The sequence below is a fragment of the Lepisosteus platostomus genome, chromosome 5, assembly GCF_059453375.1.
Source record: "Lepisosteus platostomus isolate fLepPlt1 chromosome 5, fLepPlt1.hap1, whole genome shotgun sequence".
Taxonomy (NCBI): domain Eukaryota; kingdom Metazoa; phylum Chordata; class Actinopteri; order Semionotiformes; family Lepisosteidae; genus Lepisosteus; species Lepisosteus platostomus.
The window spans coordinates 10,998,113-11,019,157 of NC_142615.1; the positions used below are offsets into that span (position 1 = coordinate 10,998,113).

Below are 21,045 nucleotides of genomic sequence, written 5' to 3' on the forward strand. Positions count from 1 at the left end.
GACACAAAGATAATTCGGAACACGAGCCTCTCCTTCATTGTTTAATGAGCTTTTAATGAACGCCTAAGTGAAAGACAAATTCACTATTTTCACTTTGTGATTAAAAAACACTTTTATCACGTTAAGCACTCCTGATGGTGTCGAATAGTTCTCTTTTCTACCTTCATCATTTGAGGATCCCCAGCTAAAATATCTTTTTAAACTACAACAAAATTGCAATATTTTGAATACTATTTAAGTTTACATAGTCACATTCCCGTGCTATTGACTTGGGCGCTCAACTATTAACTTCTTGTAGTTTGACTTGTGCCAAAAGTTTGAAATCTCTGCAACTATCAGGATGCTTAAGGACATCCAAAGAAACCCCATCACATTTAGGGGAGACGGTGTTGAGGTCGGATTAATTTGAAATGCGTCTCTGGGGACTTTTGATTTACCAACGTTATGTTTAACTGAAGGATACGCTGACTGACTGTGCCATAGAAACTAACGCACATCACCTTTTTCTACATTCACAGGTTTTTGGCTAAAGACAAAAAAATCTTTTTCGTTTCCTTGCCAGCTGGCAGTAATTCCTCTGCACTGACAAAACAGATGAGTATTTTATCTTCTGCAATTTGTATGGATTTTTTTAAAAACAAGTTGCTCCAAAAATTAAATGAACACTTCCATTAAATTTACTGTAGAAGCATGTTGCTGTCCATAATGATAAACTGTGTGGCAAGACAGGCACCACTGGGACTCAACCCCAGGATCTCCTGTTTACTAGGCAGGCGCTTTAACCAACTAAGCCACAGCATTCTCGCATCCTAGTGTTAATCCTGCATCAGCAGGGTCAGCTTGTCAGCACGCCCGTCTCCATTTGGTGGTTTGAGCTGACGTTGCCATGACGTTGCCATTAAATGCGACCGAGAATACTCCAACCAGAGAACTAAGCCATGGCATTGGCATCAGATATCCCTTTTACAGCCACTTGGACACATCTCAATTGCTCTGAGACACCTGCATTCAGTGTGCGCTGAGCCTGCTCGCTGAGCAAGTGACGAGAAATGGCTTATGTCAAAGGAGTTCAATATGCTTTTTATGTTCAATGGGCTGTCCACTACAGCTAACACTGAAGCGCAGCACAGGCTCTGTGGTTTGACATCTCACAAGGTAAATGTTGAAATTGTAGGTGGAAGAGGAAAATTACCCTTGAGTATGGGGAAAGAGGCCAACTCATGTCCGGAGGGGGATAAAGTGTGTATGGAGGTGGCCTAGTGGTTAAAGCGCTCTCCTCTTAGTACATGATACTCTGCACAAGTAGGTTTGAACCCCTTCCTCCTCGAGGAAGGGCTTTGACACATTTTGACCTTTTTAAACTTGGTGTGCTTTCGTTTCGTTTCTTCGCTCCTGTACTACAGCAGTAATATTTCTATAGGTGTATGATCATGGTAGGCTGACAGCAGGAACATGTGGCCCACAAACAGTGACAATATCAGAGGTGTCTGCAGTGTGTTGGTTTGTGAGCAATGATAAAATAACTTGACATGGATGCAGGTGTGCCTGCATTAATACAGCTCCATTGAGAGGAAATAGGTAACACAAGAACCAACTTAAATTCAACAGCACGTTTCTGCAGCTGAAAACGGAACCTACTCCACGTGATGATTGAGCTCACAACCTTGGTATGACTCCACTACAAAAGCACCACAACCTGACCAATTGCGCTACTGGAGCAGCACAGCACAGTAGCACATTTTCCTCAGTGCACTCGAACAGTGCTTCTTCCCTGGCCTACCAGCTTCAAGACTTTTTTAAATCGATCAAAGATTCGTTGGAAAAGGTTTGTCGATGGGTCAGGTGGGAATCACACCCGGATTTGAACACGACAAGAGAAAGGGCACACTACACATCTGTGAAACATCACGTCCGACTTTAGAGACAGTTACATCACAGAATGGAAGTTTCAGGCCCCTTTTTCATTACAGGTTCAAACTAACCTGAAAGTTACAGAGTTTTAGGTCACTTTTGTATTAAAAAGTGTCTGAAGCCTGTAAATATAATTTGCCCTTTTTTAAATTGTGGATGAAATCCAATCCCATGTACCAAGACCTTACAGTATATTCATGTGAATTAAAATGACTAACGCTATTGCACATTAGCTGGTGCTTTTTGTAACGATTTGCTATTTCATGCTGGAAAGAAGGAAACCCGACCAACGTTTGCTTTCAGGTGCGGTTCATTCACATAATGGACATCTATTTCTGAGTAGCCTGATTTAAAAACACACGAACCCGGTAGAAGTCGAACCTACAATCTCATGATGCAAAATCAGACGCGTTATCCATTAAACCACTGGCCAATCATGTAACTGAATTGCACCATGGTAAGTTCAGCGCTGCAACTAGTAATACACCATCCCATCTAAAATTTCTAAGTGAGAAACGTGTTTTCTACATTTTTATCAGTTTTAAAATATCATCTCTTTAATACAGACAAAGGGTTTGTGTGTCACTTTGAAATTCTGATTGATTTAGAATTCAAAGAAAAATATGTTTTCTTGAACAACGCAGTGAAATTATGACATCTTTCACTCTACTTCTCTCTTGTAGTAAAGCAGACCTTGCAGTGTGAGCATTTACTCCAGTAAATTAGGTCATGTATCATGTTAAATCACTTCTTCAAAACAAAACATTTCCTGGTGCACGTTTTCTCCATGAAACAAAATACATTTTTCCCTTACATGATTTCTCGGTTTTTTTTTTCCATCAGAGTACAGAAAGAAGAAAAAAGGGAAAAGCAGTGTCGCAAAAAAACTCCATCGCCCTTGGGAGATGTCAAGCTCATCGGATATGAAAAGTGCCCAATAAAAGAAATTTCTCTTCATTTATCTTAGCTTCAGGGCTGCTATTGTGTGTAGAGGAGGCAACTTGCTCAGCTAGCAGACTCAGCGCTTACTGAATACAGGTATGTTTTGAGTGTCATGCTGATCGTCTTATAAATGCAAAAGAAACTTTTAAAGCTGATAAAGTAATTTGCATGTGGCTACAACATCCCTGGAAGAGAGATTTTATCAGTTGCACATAATCGATATTTTTTACTTTTTGTAAATCTGGAAATCTATTTTTTTAAGTTTTCTTAAGAAGATCTCATGAAGTATTGCCAGGACCTACCTTTAGCACTCAATAGCGATATTAATGGAGTAGAAATGTAAGATAAATTGATGATCTGAGCTAAAATAGTCCTTACGCGCCTCCTGTAACAGTGTTCGTATTCATAGCAAGTAATATTCTTTTTCAACCCCAAACGTTGCTATTGCATTAAGCTTTGTGCGACCATTGGAGGTTTCGGTAGCTTCTGGAGAGCGCACATTTCCAAACTGAAACCTATAAGAACATTATTCAAGGTACACCATGTCCCAGAATCGTTCATCGGGACTAGGATTAATATCAATGGAAAGTACTTCAAGATTTAACTGAAATATTAAAAGAGTAGGAAAGCATTTAAAATAGAAAAAATCAGTTCAGATGATATTTAATTTTTGAGAAATGGGCACATACTGTACATCAGCTCAGTGAGCAGTGCGAGGTGCTCTCCTGGAGATGATGTTAAATTAGTTAAAATCATGTGATAGTTGAAAAAGCTTAATACTTAGTGAAACAGCCAGCACAAATGGTTGTGTTTGTGATTATGTCACTTCTCTACTATAGCAGCGTTGATAAAAGACCCTCTGAAAGCAGTAAAGCACTGGACAACTGAATTCGTTGCTATTTGGAGAAATCCACAAACTCGTGTTTTTCATGTGCTTTAAAAGACAGCCATACTCACCGACAAAATAACGACACTGCAGCTGATTTTTTCCGAAGCACAGTTAACCTTTCTGAGCCAAATGATGAAGCTCACCCAGTGAATACTATAGCAGAAGGTGGAGGAAAGTGCAACTTTGTAACTACTGCAACCACAGGGACAACTGCAAGAAGCAGAATCAACTTCCCATCGAATGGTGTTGTTGTCTGAGGTACGCGATGTGAACGTGTGCAGAGAATCCCACAATCTCTTCAAAACTTGGACAAAGTATTTCTGATGGAGCGCTGTGCGCAAAGATTGAATAAGCTTTGCTCCTGCCGATGATTCTGCGTGAAAAAGCACAGCATTCAAGTTTCACAGAAAAATGCACCATGCCTACAAAACCAATTTTAAAAACAATTGCGGCACACTACGATTCACACTGACTCAAAAGTGATCACGGCAGATGTTGTTCCCTGCATAATGCTGAAGGGACCAAAGAGCATTGCTGTTGGGAACACAAAATGAGGCTTTTTTATGCCTTGATGTTAAGCTGACAAAGACTATCTTGAAACACCTAGTTCAGTCTCTCGACAGACTGTCAAGCAAAGCTTTTACCCATTGAACTCGCAATAGAAGGAAGGTCTTAACCCACCAACACTTAGCAGCGGCAAGATTCAAACCTAACCCAGCGAAGAAAATGGAGCACAAACCCAGCACTTAGACCACCCAGCCACACTCCCAACACCTTACTCTTTTGGAGAACGTCGGGTGGGTTCAGCTCTTGTTGTGCGATGCTTGGAAATGACTGCACCTTCGTTTTCCGAGATGTTTCCTATCACTTCTTTGTCAGCTCTGAATATAGTGCTTCTTTGGAGCAGGCTTCAGACCTTTTATTTTATTTATAAAGGAGGGCGCATTCAGAAACGTGTAATTCCTGTTTTAGAAATACTTTGGGCGGTGTGTTTTATATAACGCACAAACAGTATTCTGATTGTATACTGTAGACCTGTGTAGCAATCATACTGGACGTGACTGGGATTCTGAAATGTTTCTTGAAAAGGTATTCAGGGCTGCTTGAATCTATAATAAAAAAGTGACCCGGAACTTCCTACCTTCCAATCACTGATGTAGCTCTCCCTAAACCTGTACGTGATGTTTTGCAGGTGTGCAATGTGCCTTTACTCCTGTATTAAAACTGACCTCTGTTGTTGGGCGGAGTTGAAGGAGAACTAACTGCACAGAAAAAGTATGTAACAATAAAATGTTTCTACACTTCAAAATGTCCCTTTAAATCCCTGCTCACACACGTCGGTGTGGGGAGCGGGCAGGTAGAGAGCTTTTACAGATGCTCATGATGTTTCTCATGGGGTGTTACCTGCAGTAGCATCTCTCTCCACGCCTTTGGAAAGAAAAGAGTGGCTCCAGTGCAAGGTATGGTCAGAACAGCTGGTCTGATTGTCTTAGAAAACAAGAAATTAAAATCAACAGGGAAATTGAACAATACAGAAATCAGTGCAGTATACAATATGAAGCAATCAAACAAAATGCTCAGCAAAAATTGTAGTTGAGTAAACTGGTGGAAAAAAATATTTGTAAGCAAAGGAGAGCCCGCGCTGTGCGTGAAACACATCAATCGTTCAGCATTTCTGAAACATTTCATTGAATTGACAAAGAAGAGCCTTTAATGAACTATTCTTTACCCCTCTGTTCCTACTGTATTTAATACCACCATCTATTGTCTCCTCTAACTGTGTATTCTCATCCTGCTTATCTTGTGTATTTTTTTTACTTTATTGGTTTCATTCTGTAAAGCGCTTTGGAAAGCCACCTTTAAAGGCACTATATAATGTAAAGATTATTATTATTATTATGATTAATAATAATGAACAGTGCATTTAACACTGAGCACATGCGGTCCTTCTTTGCAAAGGATTGCAAAGGTTGGGAATTAGCCTTTCACTCGTGTTGTTGAAGATCGTATCCTGGCTTTGTTGCAGGAAATGTCTGGATGCCATCACCGGATCAAGGAGAGGATCAGGGTTTTGGGAAGTCTTTTTGATGCCTGACACTGTGTGTTGTAACGGGTGTCATTCTGGACCTAAACAACAGAGAACACTGTTGAAATCGCTGAACTGCCTAGCGGACACTTTGTCGCCTTCTTCTGACCTGTATTTAATGCGATTCTCTGAAAACTTGGCACGTTATATCTGCTACCTTTATGGAGGGCACACTCATAAGAATCATAGATTCGATCACAAGCATCTAAAAATGAGCATGAGAAAATGACATCACGCTATAAGGCTGAATGGCACAAATTCTCCTGTTACTTCTGCAGCAAATGTGTGTTTTTTGCTTCTTAACACTGAGATAGTTGGAGATATTTGGCAGCAGTTGGATTCCAACTCACACCCCCAAAGAGACTAGAGCTTTAATCCAGCTCTAAATTAAAAACTGGGTGACTTGTAAGGGCTGGTAGGAGAGGAAAGGTATAAATGCTTCTTTTTTGGACAAAGTCTTTATCTTTACTAAAAGAAGGAAAGAAATATTTGATTATTATTTTTTCACCAGTTGTTTTGATCAAATTATTGTAACGCAGTGCCATATTAAGGTATAATATGTACATGAACGTCATGTCTGAGTCGATGATGGCAGCTGAGTATCACTGGAGGACAGTTCATCATGAGTGGGTAAGCCTGCATAATGAAGGAGAAGAGATCGGCCTCTCTGACGCAGTGTCCAGTGACACTAACCTTCTGTCCTACTGTTCTCTACTTATGTACAGGGTTAATGTTTATTTAGGTGAATGTTAGGTTTCATTCTTGTAAAATATTTCCGAGCACTTTTTTTGTTGCTGAAAATTAATCTTGTGCATTTGAATTAATTCCGATATTGTCACCTAATTCTATACATTGTTTCATCAGACTAGAACATTTAGAGGAGCTCAATTGCATTTATGAATTGCATAGTGATATTATTTCTTTCCGTTTAAATACTTCAGTCAAAAATGTAGAGAAGGTGCTCCTGTTTTCACCATTATAAGAACTGTGATGCACCAGTAATATTTACTCTCACAAAAGTATTGTAATTGTATTGTTCTGTTCTGTAACAATCTTGAGTGACACAAACCTTCTGTTTTACTGCACTACACTTCTCCAGAGGCCAGTTCAGCACACAAGGATCCTCAGTCAAACAAACACTGCAATCGCTTGATAAACGCCATTTCTCATCCTTTCTCTTAGTGTCGGTGCTACTATTGTATGCAAAGGAGGCGACTTGACAATGAAATCTTAAAGAGAGTCTTCATGAAGGTGTGCATCGGCAAGCTGGGCAATTGACTGGGCTTGTGAAGAAACCAATCGCATTCAACAACCATACAAATTGCACAGCTTAAGGCACATGAAGCGAAATCTGTGAGCTGATTGACACAAAACAATGTCACTTCACATTATCTGCAAAGTTGTTTTGCTTGTCTGACCACCTCTTCCTACTTCACAGTGAGCACATATATTTCAGTTTCTTTCCCCCATGTGGAGATGTATCCACTGCCAAAACTGCTGTCTGATTATTTAAATTATCTGTAAAACTGTTACATGACTTCATCTAATTGTAAATTTATAAGACGGTCTATGAGACATTTGTGAGAGTAGCTGAATCCCAGGGCTCGTATGGAATCACACACAGACGGGTCTTCTGTGTGATCTGAGTCCCACTGCCCAGAGCTACAGACTGGTCAAATGGTCACTATTGTAGACACGACCATCGGACCATCGGCTACAAATAATCAATATACTGATCATAGTGTCACTACTGGTGTTTATTACATAAATACTATATATAAATAATAAGATAATTCCACACTCATATGTGTTATAAAACATTTATAAACATTTTGGGAGGCTGACATACACTAAAGAAAGTAATACGGAAGGGCTGGAAGTCCTGGAAAGCGTTAATAGAACCTTCTTGCTTTCGACCTGGAACAGAGCCCACAACTGCCAGATCAGTGACCCCTGAGCCCAGTTCACAGAGAGGAGAACCAGGGGCTTTTCTATGTCTCTAAGAGGGCTGGGAGGAAGGATAAAAGGGGGAAATGTGACATGAGTCCAGGCTGTTCTGTCTGATATTGTTCATGTAGCAGCACTGATTGTCTGAATATCTTCTGGTTCTGGATTGTGAGGATAGAGAGCAGTACGGAGTTGAGATCCTGTCTGAGTGTGAGTCTGAGCAATGAATCTGACTGAGAAAAGAATAATGATTTTTTATTCTGCCTGAGAATTTTCCTGAGAATTTTCCTGAGAATTTTTCTTCTTTTCCAAGTGGTTACATCCCCTTCAGATACTCTACACAGACTGCCAGAGAGAAGAGGAGAGAGAGATGGACAGATAAGAGCACACACAGCAAGAGACACATACGTCTTGATTTACTTTGAAGCAAGTGTTCATTTCTTTTCAGGAACAAGTTGTTTTTGAACTTCAAGAAATTCATACAACTTCTGAAAGATAAAATACAAATCTTGCTTCTCAGGACAGAAGAAATGCTGCAAAAAAAATGCCAGTGATTTGTGAAAAGCAACGGGAATGTGTCCCTCTGCAGCTGTTAAACAAAGGGCTGGTGGGTCAAACGCACTCAGGGACGTGCTTCAGATTGTGATGATGTAAACATAATCTCCGCTAAAAATTGAAGGGATTTCTTCGCAAACCCTCTTGAATGTTGCAGGAAATCTTCGTGTTTTACTCGTGTGCAACTAAAACAAGTAAACAATTCAGTACCTAAGTCAATGTCCAAGAAAACCATCCTCACGTGTGGAATTTTTCTTTAACTGGCTGTTGGGAGAATTCATTTATACACCCGTTGTATCCTTAGCAAAAATATTTTAAAATTAGAACACAGATTTGTTGGAGAACTTGACAATCCTTGACAATCATTATTAAATGAGCATTATAGAAATGTGCGTTGATATTTTTAATATGTACCTTAATTGTAATATATATATATAATTGCTTTGATATGGATGTTCATTTGAAGGAATTGAGGAAACTATGAAGGATCGCAGAACAACCAAAGATACATTTGGGCATCTGCTATTGGTAAAGATTAACGAATACAGTAAGTGTGAAGTTTGCACATACACGAGAGAAAAAGATCAGTTTAAATTCACTTCATTAGACTGACGGTGTGTATAGCAATGGATGGTTCCGATACATCGACCTCTGGGTTCTGGGCCCAGCACGCTTCTGCTGCGCCACTCTGCTGACAGCTGTCGTAGTGTGATTCAACACAACTGCTCTATCTTTGCTTTCTAAAAGTGCGCCCGAGATGAAAAGTTTCAACGGCAAACACAGACGTCACTTTGAGCACTTGGTCTTTTATAGTACGAATCATCACACGCTGCTCTACATGGGCGTGTCTTCAAGATCGTTGAGAACCAAACCTTCTGCTTTCCGAGGCAACTGATTCTTTCCTTGTTAATTCACAAATCTTCAATGGGAATCAGTGAAACGAAAACCAAACACATGTACACACTCGCGTCCTAGCCTGAAAGAAAAATGATGGAAGCATTTGAGAAATAACAAGAGTAGTCTGAACAGCTCCAGTCTATCAACTGCTCTACAAAGTGATCGCTACTTCCACACCCAGTTTATAACGCTGAAAATGATTCAGGAAGCACAGCAAAGTTCTAAAAGCAGTGGTTGAAAAGCGTCTAGATACATAAAATGACAGTTTCTCAAAAGTAAAATCTTAAGCTTTTAAATATTGTCATCCATATATTTTCGTTTTTCTCTTTTTTACATAACACGCTTTCGAGAAATAGACTGTCTTGTAATGAAGGCTGCATTAGAAAATGTGTGTCTAAATTAAAATCGGGTTTATGACTTCTGCGTTTTTCAGCTTTCTTAGCGCTTGGGTCTCGATTCAGATATTGCAATGAAAGCAACAGAGGAGTAAGTTTTCCTTTTCTAAATCAAAGGTGATCTGCTCACAAGGAAGTATAAAAACTTCAGCGTTTACTTTTTGAAGACCGCAAATTGTCGAAACACTATTGCTTCATAAGCTAATAAGTAAGGTTTCTGAGCACGCATTGTATTACTAATGCTGTTATTAATAAAAAAAAAAAGCTTAAATTCACATAATGGAATTTGGACGGCTCAAAGTAGTCTATTCTTTGTACAACTTTACTTGCCCGCTGAGTAGAGTTTAAAGCAACGGCAGCAGAAGTAGCAGTAATAGCAACAACGTGGTTAGAGTGTCATAATACACTCTATGAAATTATTGCGGCTTCAGATCGTTTTGTTCTGTTGAAGCTGCCTACAGGCTCTGAATTGCTGACATTGGCTGTGATCTTTTTTCAGGTTTCATGAAATTCTTCACATATTTGAAATATTTAATTCGGGTTCGCCTAATACACGGTGCAAACCGTACCTGTAGCAGAATGCTGTGGCACATGAAGCCGTTTTGTTTATCGGTTGTAAGGATTTAGGAGCGTACTACAAATCGAGCAAGCGAAAAGAAAGTTAAACAGGAGTCACTTTTTGGATTGCTAATTCATTGTGCTCTGCTCGTCTAGGTTCAAATCATATCCTTGTCATGGTTAAGGCCTGAGACGTGTGTGTTTTTTCTAAACGGTGTTTGCATTTGTTTCCTCTTTACTCCTGTAAACTCAGGATTTTTTTTTCCTTGGTGGCAACAATACGCTTCTGTAAATGGTAGGCTCTGCTTTCAAATTAGCTGCACCAGGCATTCGGATACACAGAGATTTAAAATTCAGGAATATGAATGGCCAATTGCTTACAGCTAGGGTTTTTACGTTTTCTTATTTAGCGATTTGTGTATCAATCTTTTAACAATTCATTAAAATGCTAACAATATGTAAAATCAAAACAACAGCACCGTTAAATGCTGGGGAGACAGGTAGTTTTTTTTTTTTCCATGAGATGCCAATCTCTAATGCTGTGTGTGAGAGCTTACGTACCTTTCCTTTTCTCACATTTTCTGACAACTATTCCAAAGGGGCACCCTGTCAGCTCCTAATACTTTTTAAAAGTCTGCCTGCATGTTTGATTATTGTCGTTTTATTTAGAAAAAGTTCAATATTGATCATAACTAAAGAAAATTAGGATCACGAATAAAAAAAGGGCTGAAGATGCGAGTCGCTCTTGAATCAGAGCTGGGCGACACGGGCTTCTGTTCTGATATGATTGTACGAGAAGCAGGAGGAATCTCTTCTCTCCTATGGAGCATGAGCTGAATCAGGAGTGAGACATTTCGTATGCTCGTGCATATGTTAACACATGACCTACATCGTAAAACTAAATTAAAAACTAACATTAAGTTGTCAAAGACATTCATTTATATACAAACAAGAGACAGACATAGTAATGATTCTACATTAACTTGTCCTGCACTGATCAGACTAATTGAAATGTATGAAAGCCCGTTTCCGCCAGGGAGTTACAAAACAACGCGCTATGGTATCGCAGAATTCCGACTAAGTAACTCAGAATTGCGACTTAGTAACTCACAACTCCGACTTTATATCTCACATTTGCAACTTCGAAATAGCCCATATTTCATTGTCTGTCCTTTTGTTATTGTAACGGATTCGGGTTCTAGCTAGCAAGACCTGGGTTTGAGCCAATAGAGTGAGGCACGAAGTAGGGTGGGAGCGGCGAGGGCACAAGCCCTAGAACCCGAATTCGTTACAATAACAAAAGGTCAGACAATGAAATATGGGCTTTTCGAAGTCGCAAATGTGAGAGATAAAGTCAAAATTCTGAGTTTTTAGGTCGCAATTCTATGATTCTAAGTCACAATTCTGAGATACCATAGTGCGTTTTTTTTACTCCCTGGCGGAAACAGGCTTCCATAGGTTCTCGGTGCTGCGAAGCAAAAGCAATCTCTGGAAAATCAGACAAATTATTATCAGATCATGTCAAAAGCTGATCAGTATTTCTTTACTGGGAAGCAAAGAAATGCTTGTATTACACATTTTAATATGACATGCAATTACACATGAAAAATAGTAAAATTATTTTCATTGCGGTACGTGTTGATAGAACAGCCCCCTCGATAAAAGAAAGTGTGGACGGACGTGTCGCATGTTCCGTACTCTGTCTGACAGCGAGTTTAACACACTTTCCTCGGAAATTAGAAACTAATTGAACAATAAATTAATCTGAGCAAATTTTACACGTGTGGGTGATTTAATTCTGTCGAAATTGCGTGGAACTCCTCCGCTGAGGTCAGATACACACGGGAAAATGTTCAGGCGGCTTCACGGAGTCCCGCCTCAGACTGAAATCAGGTTCTAATTAGACGCTGAGAACAATCCGGATCTCTGTATGTAATTGATTGTGTTGATTGTGTGACCAGGTGTGCGGTAACAGGTCCTGCCAGTATAAAAACCTAGTCACCGCGTTCACACTTTATGCTTTCTTGCTTCAACACAGTTTTGTGGTTTACTTATTTTACTCCTGTAGCAATTGAGCGGGACGTTAATTTGGCGATGCGCTCGTTTCTCTTTATGCTGTGCCTGTGCACAGGGGCCGGGCTCCCCGCACTGGTTTCCGCCGGGCCGGCTGGCTGGGACTCTCGGGAATTGGCGCTCCAGGCCGACCTCCCGGCTCCTGAAGACGCAGCCCAGTTGGAGGATTTGAACCTGGCAGATGCGCCCTCCGAAGACCTGTCTGCAAGCGAGAACGACTCGCAGTCCTTGGCTCCCGACTTTCGCCGCCTTCCCGTGTCCAGAGACGCGTACTCGCCCTACTTCGACAAGGAGAAGATGAAGCCCGAAGCCGGCAGCCGCCCCTTACCCGCCTACATCAAGAGCGTCCTGTTTCCTCCCCAGCGAGGGCGGCAGCCGGCTCGCCCGGCCATCGGGGGCACCCGAGGAGTGGCTGTGTGGTGTGACTCCAGCAGGATGTATGTGAGGGTCAGTCGGCTCCTGTTCGGCTTCAGCTGTCGGCCATCGGAGGTGACCTTGGGCAACTGCAGCGTCAGCCGAACCACACGCAGTTACTTCTACTTCATCTACGGGCTTCATGAGTGCGGTACCGAGCGATCGGTAAGCAGGTCTTCATCTACATGCAGTGTATCGATGTGAGCTGTAGGGCCAGTGTCGGGGTTGCCTTTCCTGGGAATATCCCTTCCTCTGTGACCCTGCAGGTTGTCCAGGGCCGCCTGGTGTACTCCAACACTCTCCGCTATGCCCCGCCCTCCTCCAGTGCACCTGTGCATCGCTTCATTCCCTTCTCTGTGCCTGTCAAGTGCTCCTACAACAGGTAGGCAGGGCTCTGCTGCTGAGAAGCCGCTAGGAAAGTGTCCAGATGCCCCTCATCCCCTCTGTCCTGCAGGTTCCACTACTCCTACAAGGTTGGCTATGTCCCCACGTGGGCCAGGAGAAGGACCTTCTTCAAGGACCTGAAGAACAAACACAGCTTTGTGCTGCTCACCACCAACTGTAAGCTCCTTGAGTGAGTGGCTCCTCCTGCCTGCAGGGGGTGCTGTGTGCAGGTGTAATGCTGCCTCTCTCTCTCTCTCTCTCTTTCTTTCCAGCCCGCTGGGTCCGGCTCTCTCCTAAGGATGAGTACTTCCTGGGTCAGCCCATGTACTTCCAGGCCACTGCCTACTTTGCCACAGCAGAGCAGAGGCTGTACATCCACTCGTGTTACGTAACGGAGAAACCAGACCAGCACTCCCAGCCCCGTTTCCCTGTGATCGACAACTTGGGGTACGGCCCCTTCTGGGAGGAGAGGTGGGCAGGAGCCCCGAGAGCCTGCAGGGGTTCATCCTTGTCCTTGTCCCCAGGTGCATGGTGGACAGCAAGGCAGATGGCTGCCTGTCCAGGTTTGTCCCCTCCAAGCAGAAGGATGTGCTCCGCTTCACAATTGATGCCTTCCTCTTCCAGAAGAAGCTGTCCAGGAAGGTACTGCTCTCAAAGGCTGCTCAGCCTTCTTGCTCTACTGATCCATGGTCTGCTTTCACATCCATGATCTAGATGTGAACCAGACTGTGGCAGCTGTAGTGCCTAGAGCTGCCAGCTTGCCTTCACTGATGGCAGAAGGTCCTTCTCTGTCCCTCTATTGGCCTTGATCCCTTAATGCTGTGACCTTCCCTCTTGCAGCATGAAGTGACTGAGCTGTACATGCACTGTGTCATGGCTGTGGCTCCTGCTAAAGCAACACCAGGGACCAAGTCCTGCACCTACAACAGGGAGGCGAAGAGGTACTTCTGCGAGGAGCCTGCTGAGGGTGCTCTGGGACATGCCAGGTGGAGGCCTCACCTGTCCTCCTCTCCTCCAGGTGGGAGGAGCTGTATGGTGACCATGAGGTCTGTGCCTGCTGTGAGTCCAGGTGTGCTGGCAGTTGGAATGAAGGTGGGTCTGGTTCTCTATCCCTTGTGGATGCATCTCTGCTCAAGAGACAACCATGCTTGGACAACTGAGGAATGATCCCATGCTGGACAAAGAGACTGTTTAGATGAGTAGCATCACTGTGGGACTCTGGGTATAGCAGATCCCTCACTCCTGGGTGCTGCTTGTCCACAGGTACCAGGAGCCTGGTGACCAGCAGTCGGGTGGCTGTGGCACCAGTAGAAGCTCCTCTGGATGTGGGAGCTGACTGGACTGAGGATGAGGAGGGAGACCCTCAGAGCTCCAGTGAAGATGCAGAGAGCACCAGTGAGGATGTGGAGGGAACAGAGGACTTTGGAGATGTTGGCCAGTGGACAGGTAGGGTCTGGCAGGAGGAGCTCCTGTAGGGGTGGTGTCCTGCAGTTCAGCTGGATTGTTCTCCTTCTTTCTCCCCAGGTGCCTGAATGAAGGCTCCAGCCTGGCCCTTGTGACTCTCCTGCCTCCACTTGCCTTGTAATGGCAACATTTCAATAAAGCTGTGAAAGACCCTTCTGCCTGCCCTTGTTTCTTTATGGTTTATAGGTTTGAATGGGGTGGAGGAATTCAAGGGAAGTGAGACCCATTAATCAATGGAAGTATTTGTGGGGGTTCCCCTTTCAAGAATGCTTCCCGTATTGCTGCCAATGAGGACTGAAAATGGCTGGAGTAATAAAGCGTTGTAGTGGGGGGAAGATGGCCGCACTATTCCTTGGGCAGGGCAGTGTGACTTTTTTCACTGTGAGAGAGACGGAGGTGTTCAATATACTGGAAATCCTCCTGTTTCTGAGATGTGTAGTGCTTATGGAGTGTGAGTTGCTACTGTAGTGCCCAGTAAGAGTGAGATCTGGTGTCCTATTCTAGGCTGCACAAACTGACTAAAAGAAACACAAGGAAGGAATTGTCAACAGGGGCTTGGTGTAAAGTAGGACTTCCCTTCCTTAGCAGAGGAACAATACTGGTGCACAAACATCAGTGAATAATTGTGCAGTTAGAATCTTGGAGGTCTTGTCTTATGGGTGTTGGTTTCACAGTAGTGGTATTGGACAGTCATGGGGAAGTATTAGGATTGAGACTGGAGATCCCAGTACTTGACTGGGAAGGCGGGTGTTCACAACCACCTCTACCAGCAGCACAGACTGTGTAGATTGAGACTGAACGCTTACTACACAAAGCCTCTCCCCTGTTTCAGTGTCCCATGTCACGAATTTCAAGTGAATCCTAGTCTTCCTTTGTGCCTACCTATAATTTGCACAAATCCTGCTGGCCCACTAACACTGTCAATTCTTAGCCCTACTGCAGTGCCCTATTAAAGCTTCAAGGATTTAGGATAAACTATTTTATATAATGGTTCTGAAGGTGGCTTCTCAAAGCACTTGACAGAATTACAATAAGAATACACAGGATAAAACAATTCCAATAGACAGAGGAGACCATGGATGGTGGTACTAAGGAAAGTAGAAGCAGAGGGCTAAAGAATGGAACCAGTTCAGTAAAGGCTCTTCTACAGAACAAGGTGTTGAGTCTGAATTTGAAGGAGTTTAGGGAAGCTGACTCTGCTATCCTTGGGCAGAGAGTTCCAGAGCCTGGGGGCATAACAGGAGAAGGCCCTGTCACCCATACAGTGTAGACGGGCTTGGGGGACAGTTAGGAGACCAGAATTAGAGTGAAGGTTATGAAGTGGGGAGTAGGGTGATAATAGATTAAACTGCAACTGAAATGTGAAGGCACGTTCTACAGTTTATGCAAGAAAGGGTAATGTTAGGCTTTTATGGGACGGGGGTAATGGCAGCACTTTTGAGGACTGTTGGTACAACAGCAGTGCTCAAGGATTCATTTCTAATATTGAGGACAATGGGTTATATACCCATCGTTATTACCAAAGGCTCAGAGACCTTTTGCTATATAAAAAGACTCCTTTCCACCACTAATTTATTCAGGTTTGGTTCATTTGGGTTTTATCAGTTAAACATTTAATATTGTATGTCAGTTTGTTGATGCCTGTATATCACAGTGATCTGCACACACACCTTTGACTGAATATAGGCTGCCAAACCTCTCCAGCAAACTTATGTATCACGGTAGGTACACAAGAAGTTTATTTGTAATAACAGGGTTGTTGGTGCCAGTAGTCAGATTGGGTCAATTGCAAGGTAAGAACAGCATCGCATTAACTGGAGATGATCCAGAGATTAGCATGCAGCTCTGTACGCCAGATTAATACCGATTTGCAACTCGCTCGTCTGCTGACTTTAGTCCCCTGCTCAGTAATCACAATGTTCCCAATTGCAATGAGCCCAAGGAAACAGCTGCTGCTCTCTAGAGGACACTACAGGACAGGACTAAGTACAATTCCTGCAATAGACTAAGCAGTTTAGTGCCAAACTAATGGAACTCTGAATCCTATGGGACAGTTCCGAATGTAGTAACAGCTTAATACTGAAATAATATCGTAACACCTCGTGATCTTAAGAATCTGTCGCTGTTAAAAAGTATTATAATAATAAGCTAAAATTGTACTGCAGCCACAACACAGTGGACTTGCAGCTCCTGTCCTGATCATACAGAAAGATGTCATCACTATAATACCTGTTAACAAACAGCGCCTGCAGTCTGTGAAAGAGAGCTCTGAGGTGAATATTCCTTGCAGGGAAGTGAACTGTAAACAAGGCAAATACATCACTCAGATGAGGAGCAACGACTGTTGCTAAAGAAAGTGAGCGAGGGTACACCTATAGTAGTTCATCCACAGAAATTCAAACATAAATTTGTGACGCACCAGAGTACCGCAAAGCTAGAAGCGTGCCTTCAACTGGAGTACTGTAGCACGACTGTTTATTTTTTAAAGTAATATTAACTTATTCCAGGCGTTCATCTGGTTTAAGAATACAAATCGATGCCTTCAAATAGACCTTTAACAGTCCTTTGATGTAGAATTAAGAAAATGGGGAATTATTTGATCCCATTCTCAATCCAGTAGTTTATGGACAGGCGCTCTCAGCGGACTGTGTGCAGGAGTGATGGGTGATGTGGAATTCTATGGGCTCAGTGGGACTCTGGGCGTCAACTCAGGGCTCTGCTGTAGATTCCTGTAGAACCGGTGTGAAATGATAATGTATCGTTGGCTGGTATTGTTAATGTAAAGTTTACTGGTACGTTTCGGCCAAAACATATTTTCTTTCTTCTTTTTTTCAGCATGGAATAAACCTATTACTTGTTCCTTTGCAGCCTACGCATGCTGACGCAGCTACCCACCTGAACTACAAATTGTATGTTGGCCGTTCCGTTACACTATATTGATGAATCGTACAAGATCATAGGATCTATAAGCCTGAAGACTTGTCTTGTACAGTGCCCTGATAAAAATCAAATTAATTACACTAATTTTTATGGAATCCCATTTCCGGTAGTGAGGCTTCCATAGTACACGGATGGAATAGTGGATGGTGGGCTTTTAAATTCTTTTTTTATTTAAACACCAGAAATACAAAAACGAAGAAAGAATATGAAATAAGATACAGAAATAGACACTTCACATCCAGAAGAATTCACAATTATAAAAGCTGAAACTTATACTTTTTAAATATTTCCATTGTATGTCATTTTTTACTTAAAAAAGAAACTCTTCTTTAGCTCAGCTGGCAAGGCCTGGGTTCGAGCCAATGCAGTGAGGCACGAACTAGGGTGGGAGCGGCGAGGGCACAAGCCCTGGAACCCGAATCCGTTACAATAACAAAAGGACAGACAATGAAATATGGGTTATTTCGAAGTCCCAAATGTGAGGTAGTCGTAATTACGAGATATAAAGTCGGAATTCTGAGTTTTTAAGTCGCAATTCTCAGTTACTAAGTCGGAATTCTGAGATACCATAGCGCGTTTTTATTTTTACTCCCTGGCGGAAACGGGCTTCCATAGAAATGGTCAGATTCAGAGCCATTGCAGTTCGTGCTAATTAGAACAACGCCAGAACTGAACCCTCAGCACCGTACTGACTACTGAGCACAAGATCAGCTGCTCGCCAGCTTTGTTTCGCACATTGCATTGCTATTGAGCTCAGAGCAGGAGCTGATCTTCAGACAGTCAGATGCGTTATACATTACGTCACTGGCCCTAATCTTACGGTGCTCAACTGCACCATAGTGACCTCAGCGCCACTACTAGTAATGCATCGCCCCCGGCCAAAATTGCTTAGTAAAAAAAAAAAATTTCTATACTGTCTGTTTAAAAATATTATATCTTTAAAAATGACAAAGGGTTTGTGTGTTGCGCTAAAGTTTCGAATCATTTCAATGCAAAGAAAAAACATTTTCTTCCAAGAAATCATAAATTTGTCTCATCCTTTATACTATAATTCTCTCTTGTAGTAGTAAAGCATTTTGAGTCAAACCGAACAATATATTAAAGGAACAAGTAATAGGTTTATTCCATGCTGAAAAGAGAAGAGAGAAAACACAACGTTTCAGCTGTGAAACCTTCTTCAGGTTTGTTTTCTCTCTTCTCTTTTCAGCATGGAATAAACCTACAATATTACTTGTTCCTTTGCAGATACGCATGCTGACGTAGCTACCCACCTGAATATATTAAATGTTTCATCTATATGATTAACATAATGTTCTCCTGAATAACTACAGTAAATGACAAAGCCTTAGAGCCACAGAGAAAAACAAATTGCATTTAAAGTAATTTTAAAGGCTCGAGATAACATTGCACTATAAACGCAAATGTCTGTCTTCTTTGTGGCGCTTAGTTTTTGTTGCTTTAGCAAATTTCATGCAGTTTATTTCTGACACAAGACATAACAAGCTTGTGTATTTATGACAAAAAAGCAGGGCAACAATTTATATCGGCCTTGAAATTGAAATTGTTAAAAAGTGAGTTAAATGCAGATATAGTAAATATATTTTCTCATATAATGGTGTGTTTTTTTGTCTAAAAATCCTTCATGAATGGTTTAACAGACACTTTGCATAATAAAAAAAATATATATTTACGAATTTTAACTTTTTATACAGTAAAGTTTTGTTGTGAACATGAGCCCTGTTTATCGATATTACCAACACAGTTCTGGATTTTATTCTGCCTTCCTATGGACATTGGAATTTTCTTTCACACAACAGCTCCCATGTCTGGTAGCTTATTAGAGCCAGGGAGAAAAAGAATATTGTTGGCTTTTAAATGAGAAACCATTTGCGTTTATACAAAATCACAATGCGTTGTCCCAGACATTGGGACATCCTCTGTTTAAACACCTGTCGTTTTCTCTAATATTGGCTCCTGTGCTTTGGTCCATTTGAGAGAGAAGACGCTGAAAAAGTCGTGTGAAAGTGGATTTTGCACCTGCGCCAGTGCTGTAGTGGTATCATACAGACACCCATACAAATCCATCACACGTTGGAAGCTCTGGAAGGCAACGTAAAATATTGCTCTGTCCGTTGGTGGATTAGGTATGCATGCTACATTTCAACGTAAAATGCAATGTAAAAAGATCAAATTTGTTTCAAAGTCGATTAATGTAAAAACCGATAAAGCTCATGTTTTTTATCTAGTTTTATCTATATCTATATCTATATCTAGTTTTTCAAAGGTCTTAAAAAAATGTTTATCGCAATTGTGAAAGTTAGAGAAGGTGTACCAGCGCGTGCCTTTATATCGCCAGCTTCAGTCTCGCCTGTAGCTGCGAGAAGGTTAAAAGCGTACAAGTGATCTGTCTTTCGTCAAAATAATTGCTGGAGCAGCAGGACGTAGAGTACCATCCAGCAGCTGTAGATGGTGCTCGGGTAAGCGCTAATTCTGTTTTCAGCACAGGGAGCAAGAATGAGCTCAGTCCGGCTCCCAGCAGAATCCATTCTGGTTTGGTTGCTGTCAGACTGTGCATCTGAGGCTTTTTGGATCGCAACGTGAAAAAAAAAGAACAAAAAACAATTGCTCACATCGTGTTACTTCCACCAGAGGAAGGGAAGATATCACTTTAAAAAAATCAGAACTGAATATTTGGATCCGGGGCCTCATACTTATCAAATTATTAAAATAATGACCTAATGACCTAAGGATTCCCTCTTGTTTCAACTACAGTCCTCCACTCTACCAACTGAGTTATCAACAGATGTCAGGAGCTGCTCTCTGGCACATACTGCCCAATGTAGTGAAATGTTCCGGATGATTTAAATCCCAGATTGACATCGTTTCCAACTCGTTTCCTTAGTCTTGTTTACCTTGAATTTAAGCCACAAACCAGGATTCTACTGTATAAACTTCCGGAGATATTACAAAATGTTTGATGGAGCATCAATCATTCCAGGCGGAAATTGACTCCTTTTTCTTTCTCGAGGGATCATATTAAACATTTAATTTGGATCGAGAAGAGGATCACCATGAGACACAAAACAAACAGTTTCATTCTGTCTTTATTAGAATCTGTATCACAGCTAATGCATGTAAAGCCTTTAGTATGCGAGAGTGAGTGTTCAGTTATGCCAGGGAGTGTGAGAAAAGAGAACTGAAATTTAGTAAATTAATAGTTAAATAGAGTGTAAATCTTCAAAGTGTCACTGCAAAATTATTACAGGGGTCTACCAGCTGCCGGACGTACTTGTTTTGGGACTATTTCCAATAAGTACCGCATTAGTAGTTGTGTGTCCTTACTGGTATCTTTTAAACATTCAGTTATATACAAACGGGACAGAGACACAGTAATAATCCGATTTTAACGTGTCCTGCATTTTAACTTACTGAACAGATAAATTGAAACGTTCTGATTCAGAGCCCCTGCAGTTCGTGCTAATTAGAACCACAACAATACTCCTGAGTCCTGACCACCACACTGAGCAAAGGTTCAGCTGAACTCTGACTTTGTTCAGCACAACTTGTTGTTGCAGTTGAGCTCAGAGCTG

At 41.8% G+C, this 21,045-nt stretch overlaps 1 protein-coding gene across 1 annotated transcript; it reads left to right on the forward strand.

Moving 5' to 3' along the window:
- Window positions 1–12,194: 12,194 nt before the first annotated feature.
- On the forward strand, window positions 12,195–14,667 carry LOC148663418 (zona pellucida sperm-binding protein 3-like). Its single transcript, XM_088633041.1, has 9 exons — window positions 12,195–12,832; window positions 12,934–13,049; window positions 13,122–13,228; window positions 13,324–13,498; window positions 13,576–13,693; window positions 13,892–13,992; window positions 14,070–14,143; window positions 14,315–14,497; window positions 14,576–14,667. Exons 1-9 carry the CDS (start codon window positions 12,197–12,199, stop codon window positions 14,581–14,583), a joined length of 1,518 nt encoding a protein of 505 aa, XP_088489167.1. The 5' UTR covers window positions 12,195–12,196; the 3' UTR covers window positions 14,584–14,667.
- The last annotated feature ends 6,378 nt before the right edge of the window (window positions 14,668–21,045 follow it).

What these genes read in the sequence shown, in the direction of transcription:
- LOC148663418 (XM_088633041.1), top strand. Translation starts at nt 12,197, where the DNA reads ATGCTTTCTTGCTTCAACACAGTTTTGTGGTTTACTTATTTTACTCCT. An exon ending in TGTGCTGCTCACCACCAACT is followed by an intron (nt 13,229 to 13,323) that starts GTAAGCTCCTTG and finishes CTTTCTTTCCAG; the next exon opens with CCCGCTGGGTCCGGCTCTCT. An exon ending in CCTGTGATCGACAACTTGGG is followed by an intron (nt 13,499 to 13,575) that starts GTACGGCCCCTT and finishes CCTTGTCCCCAG; the next exon opens with GTGCATGGTGGACAGCAAGG.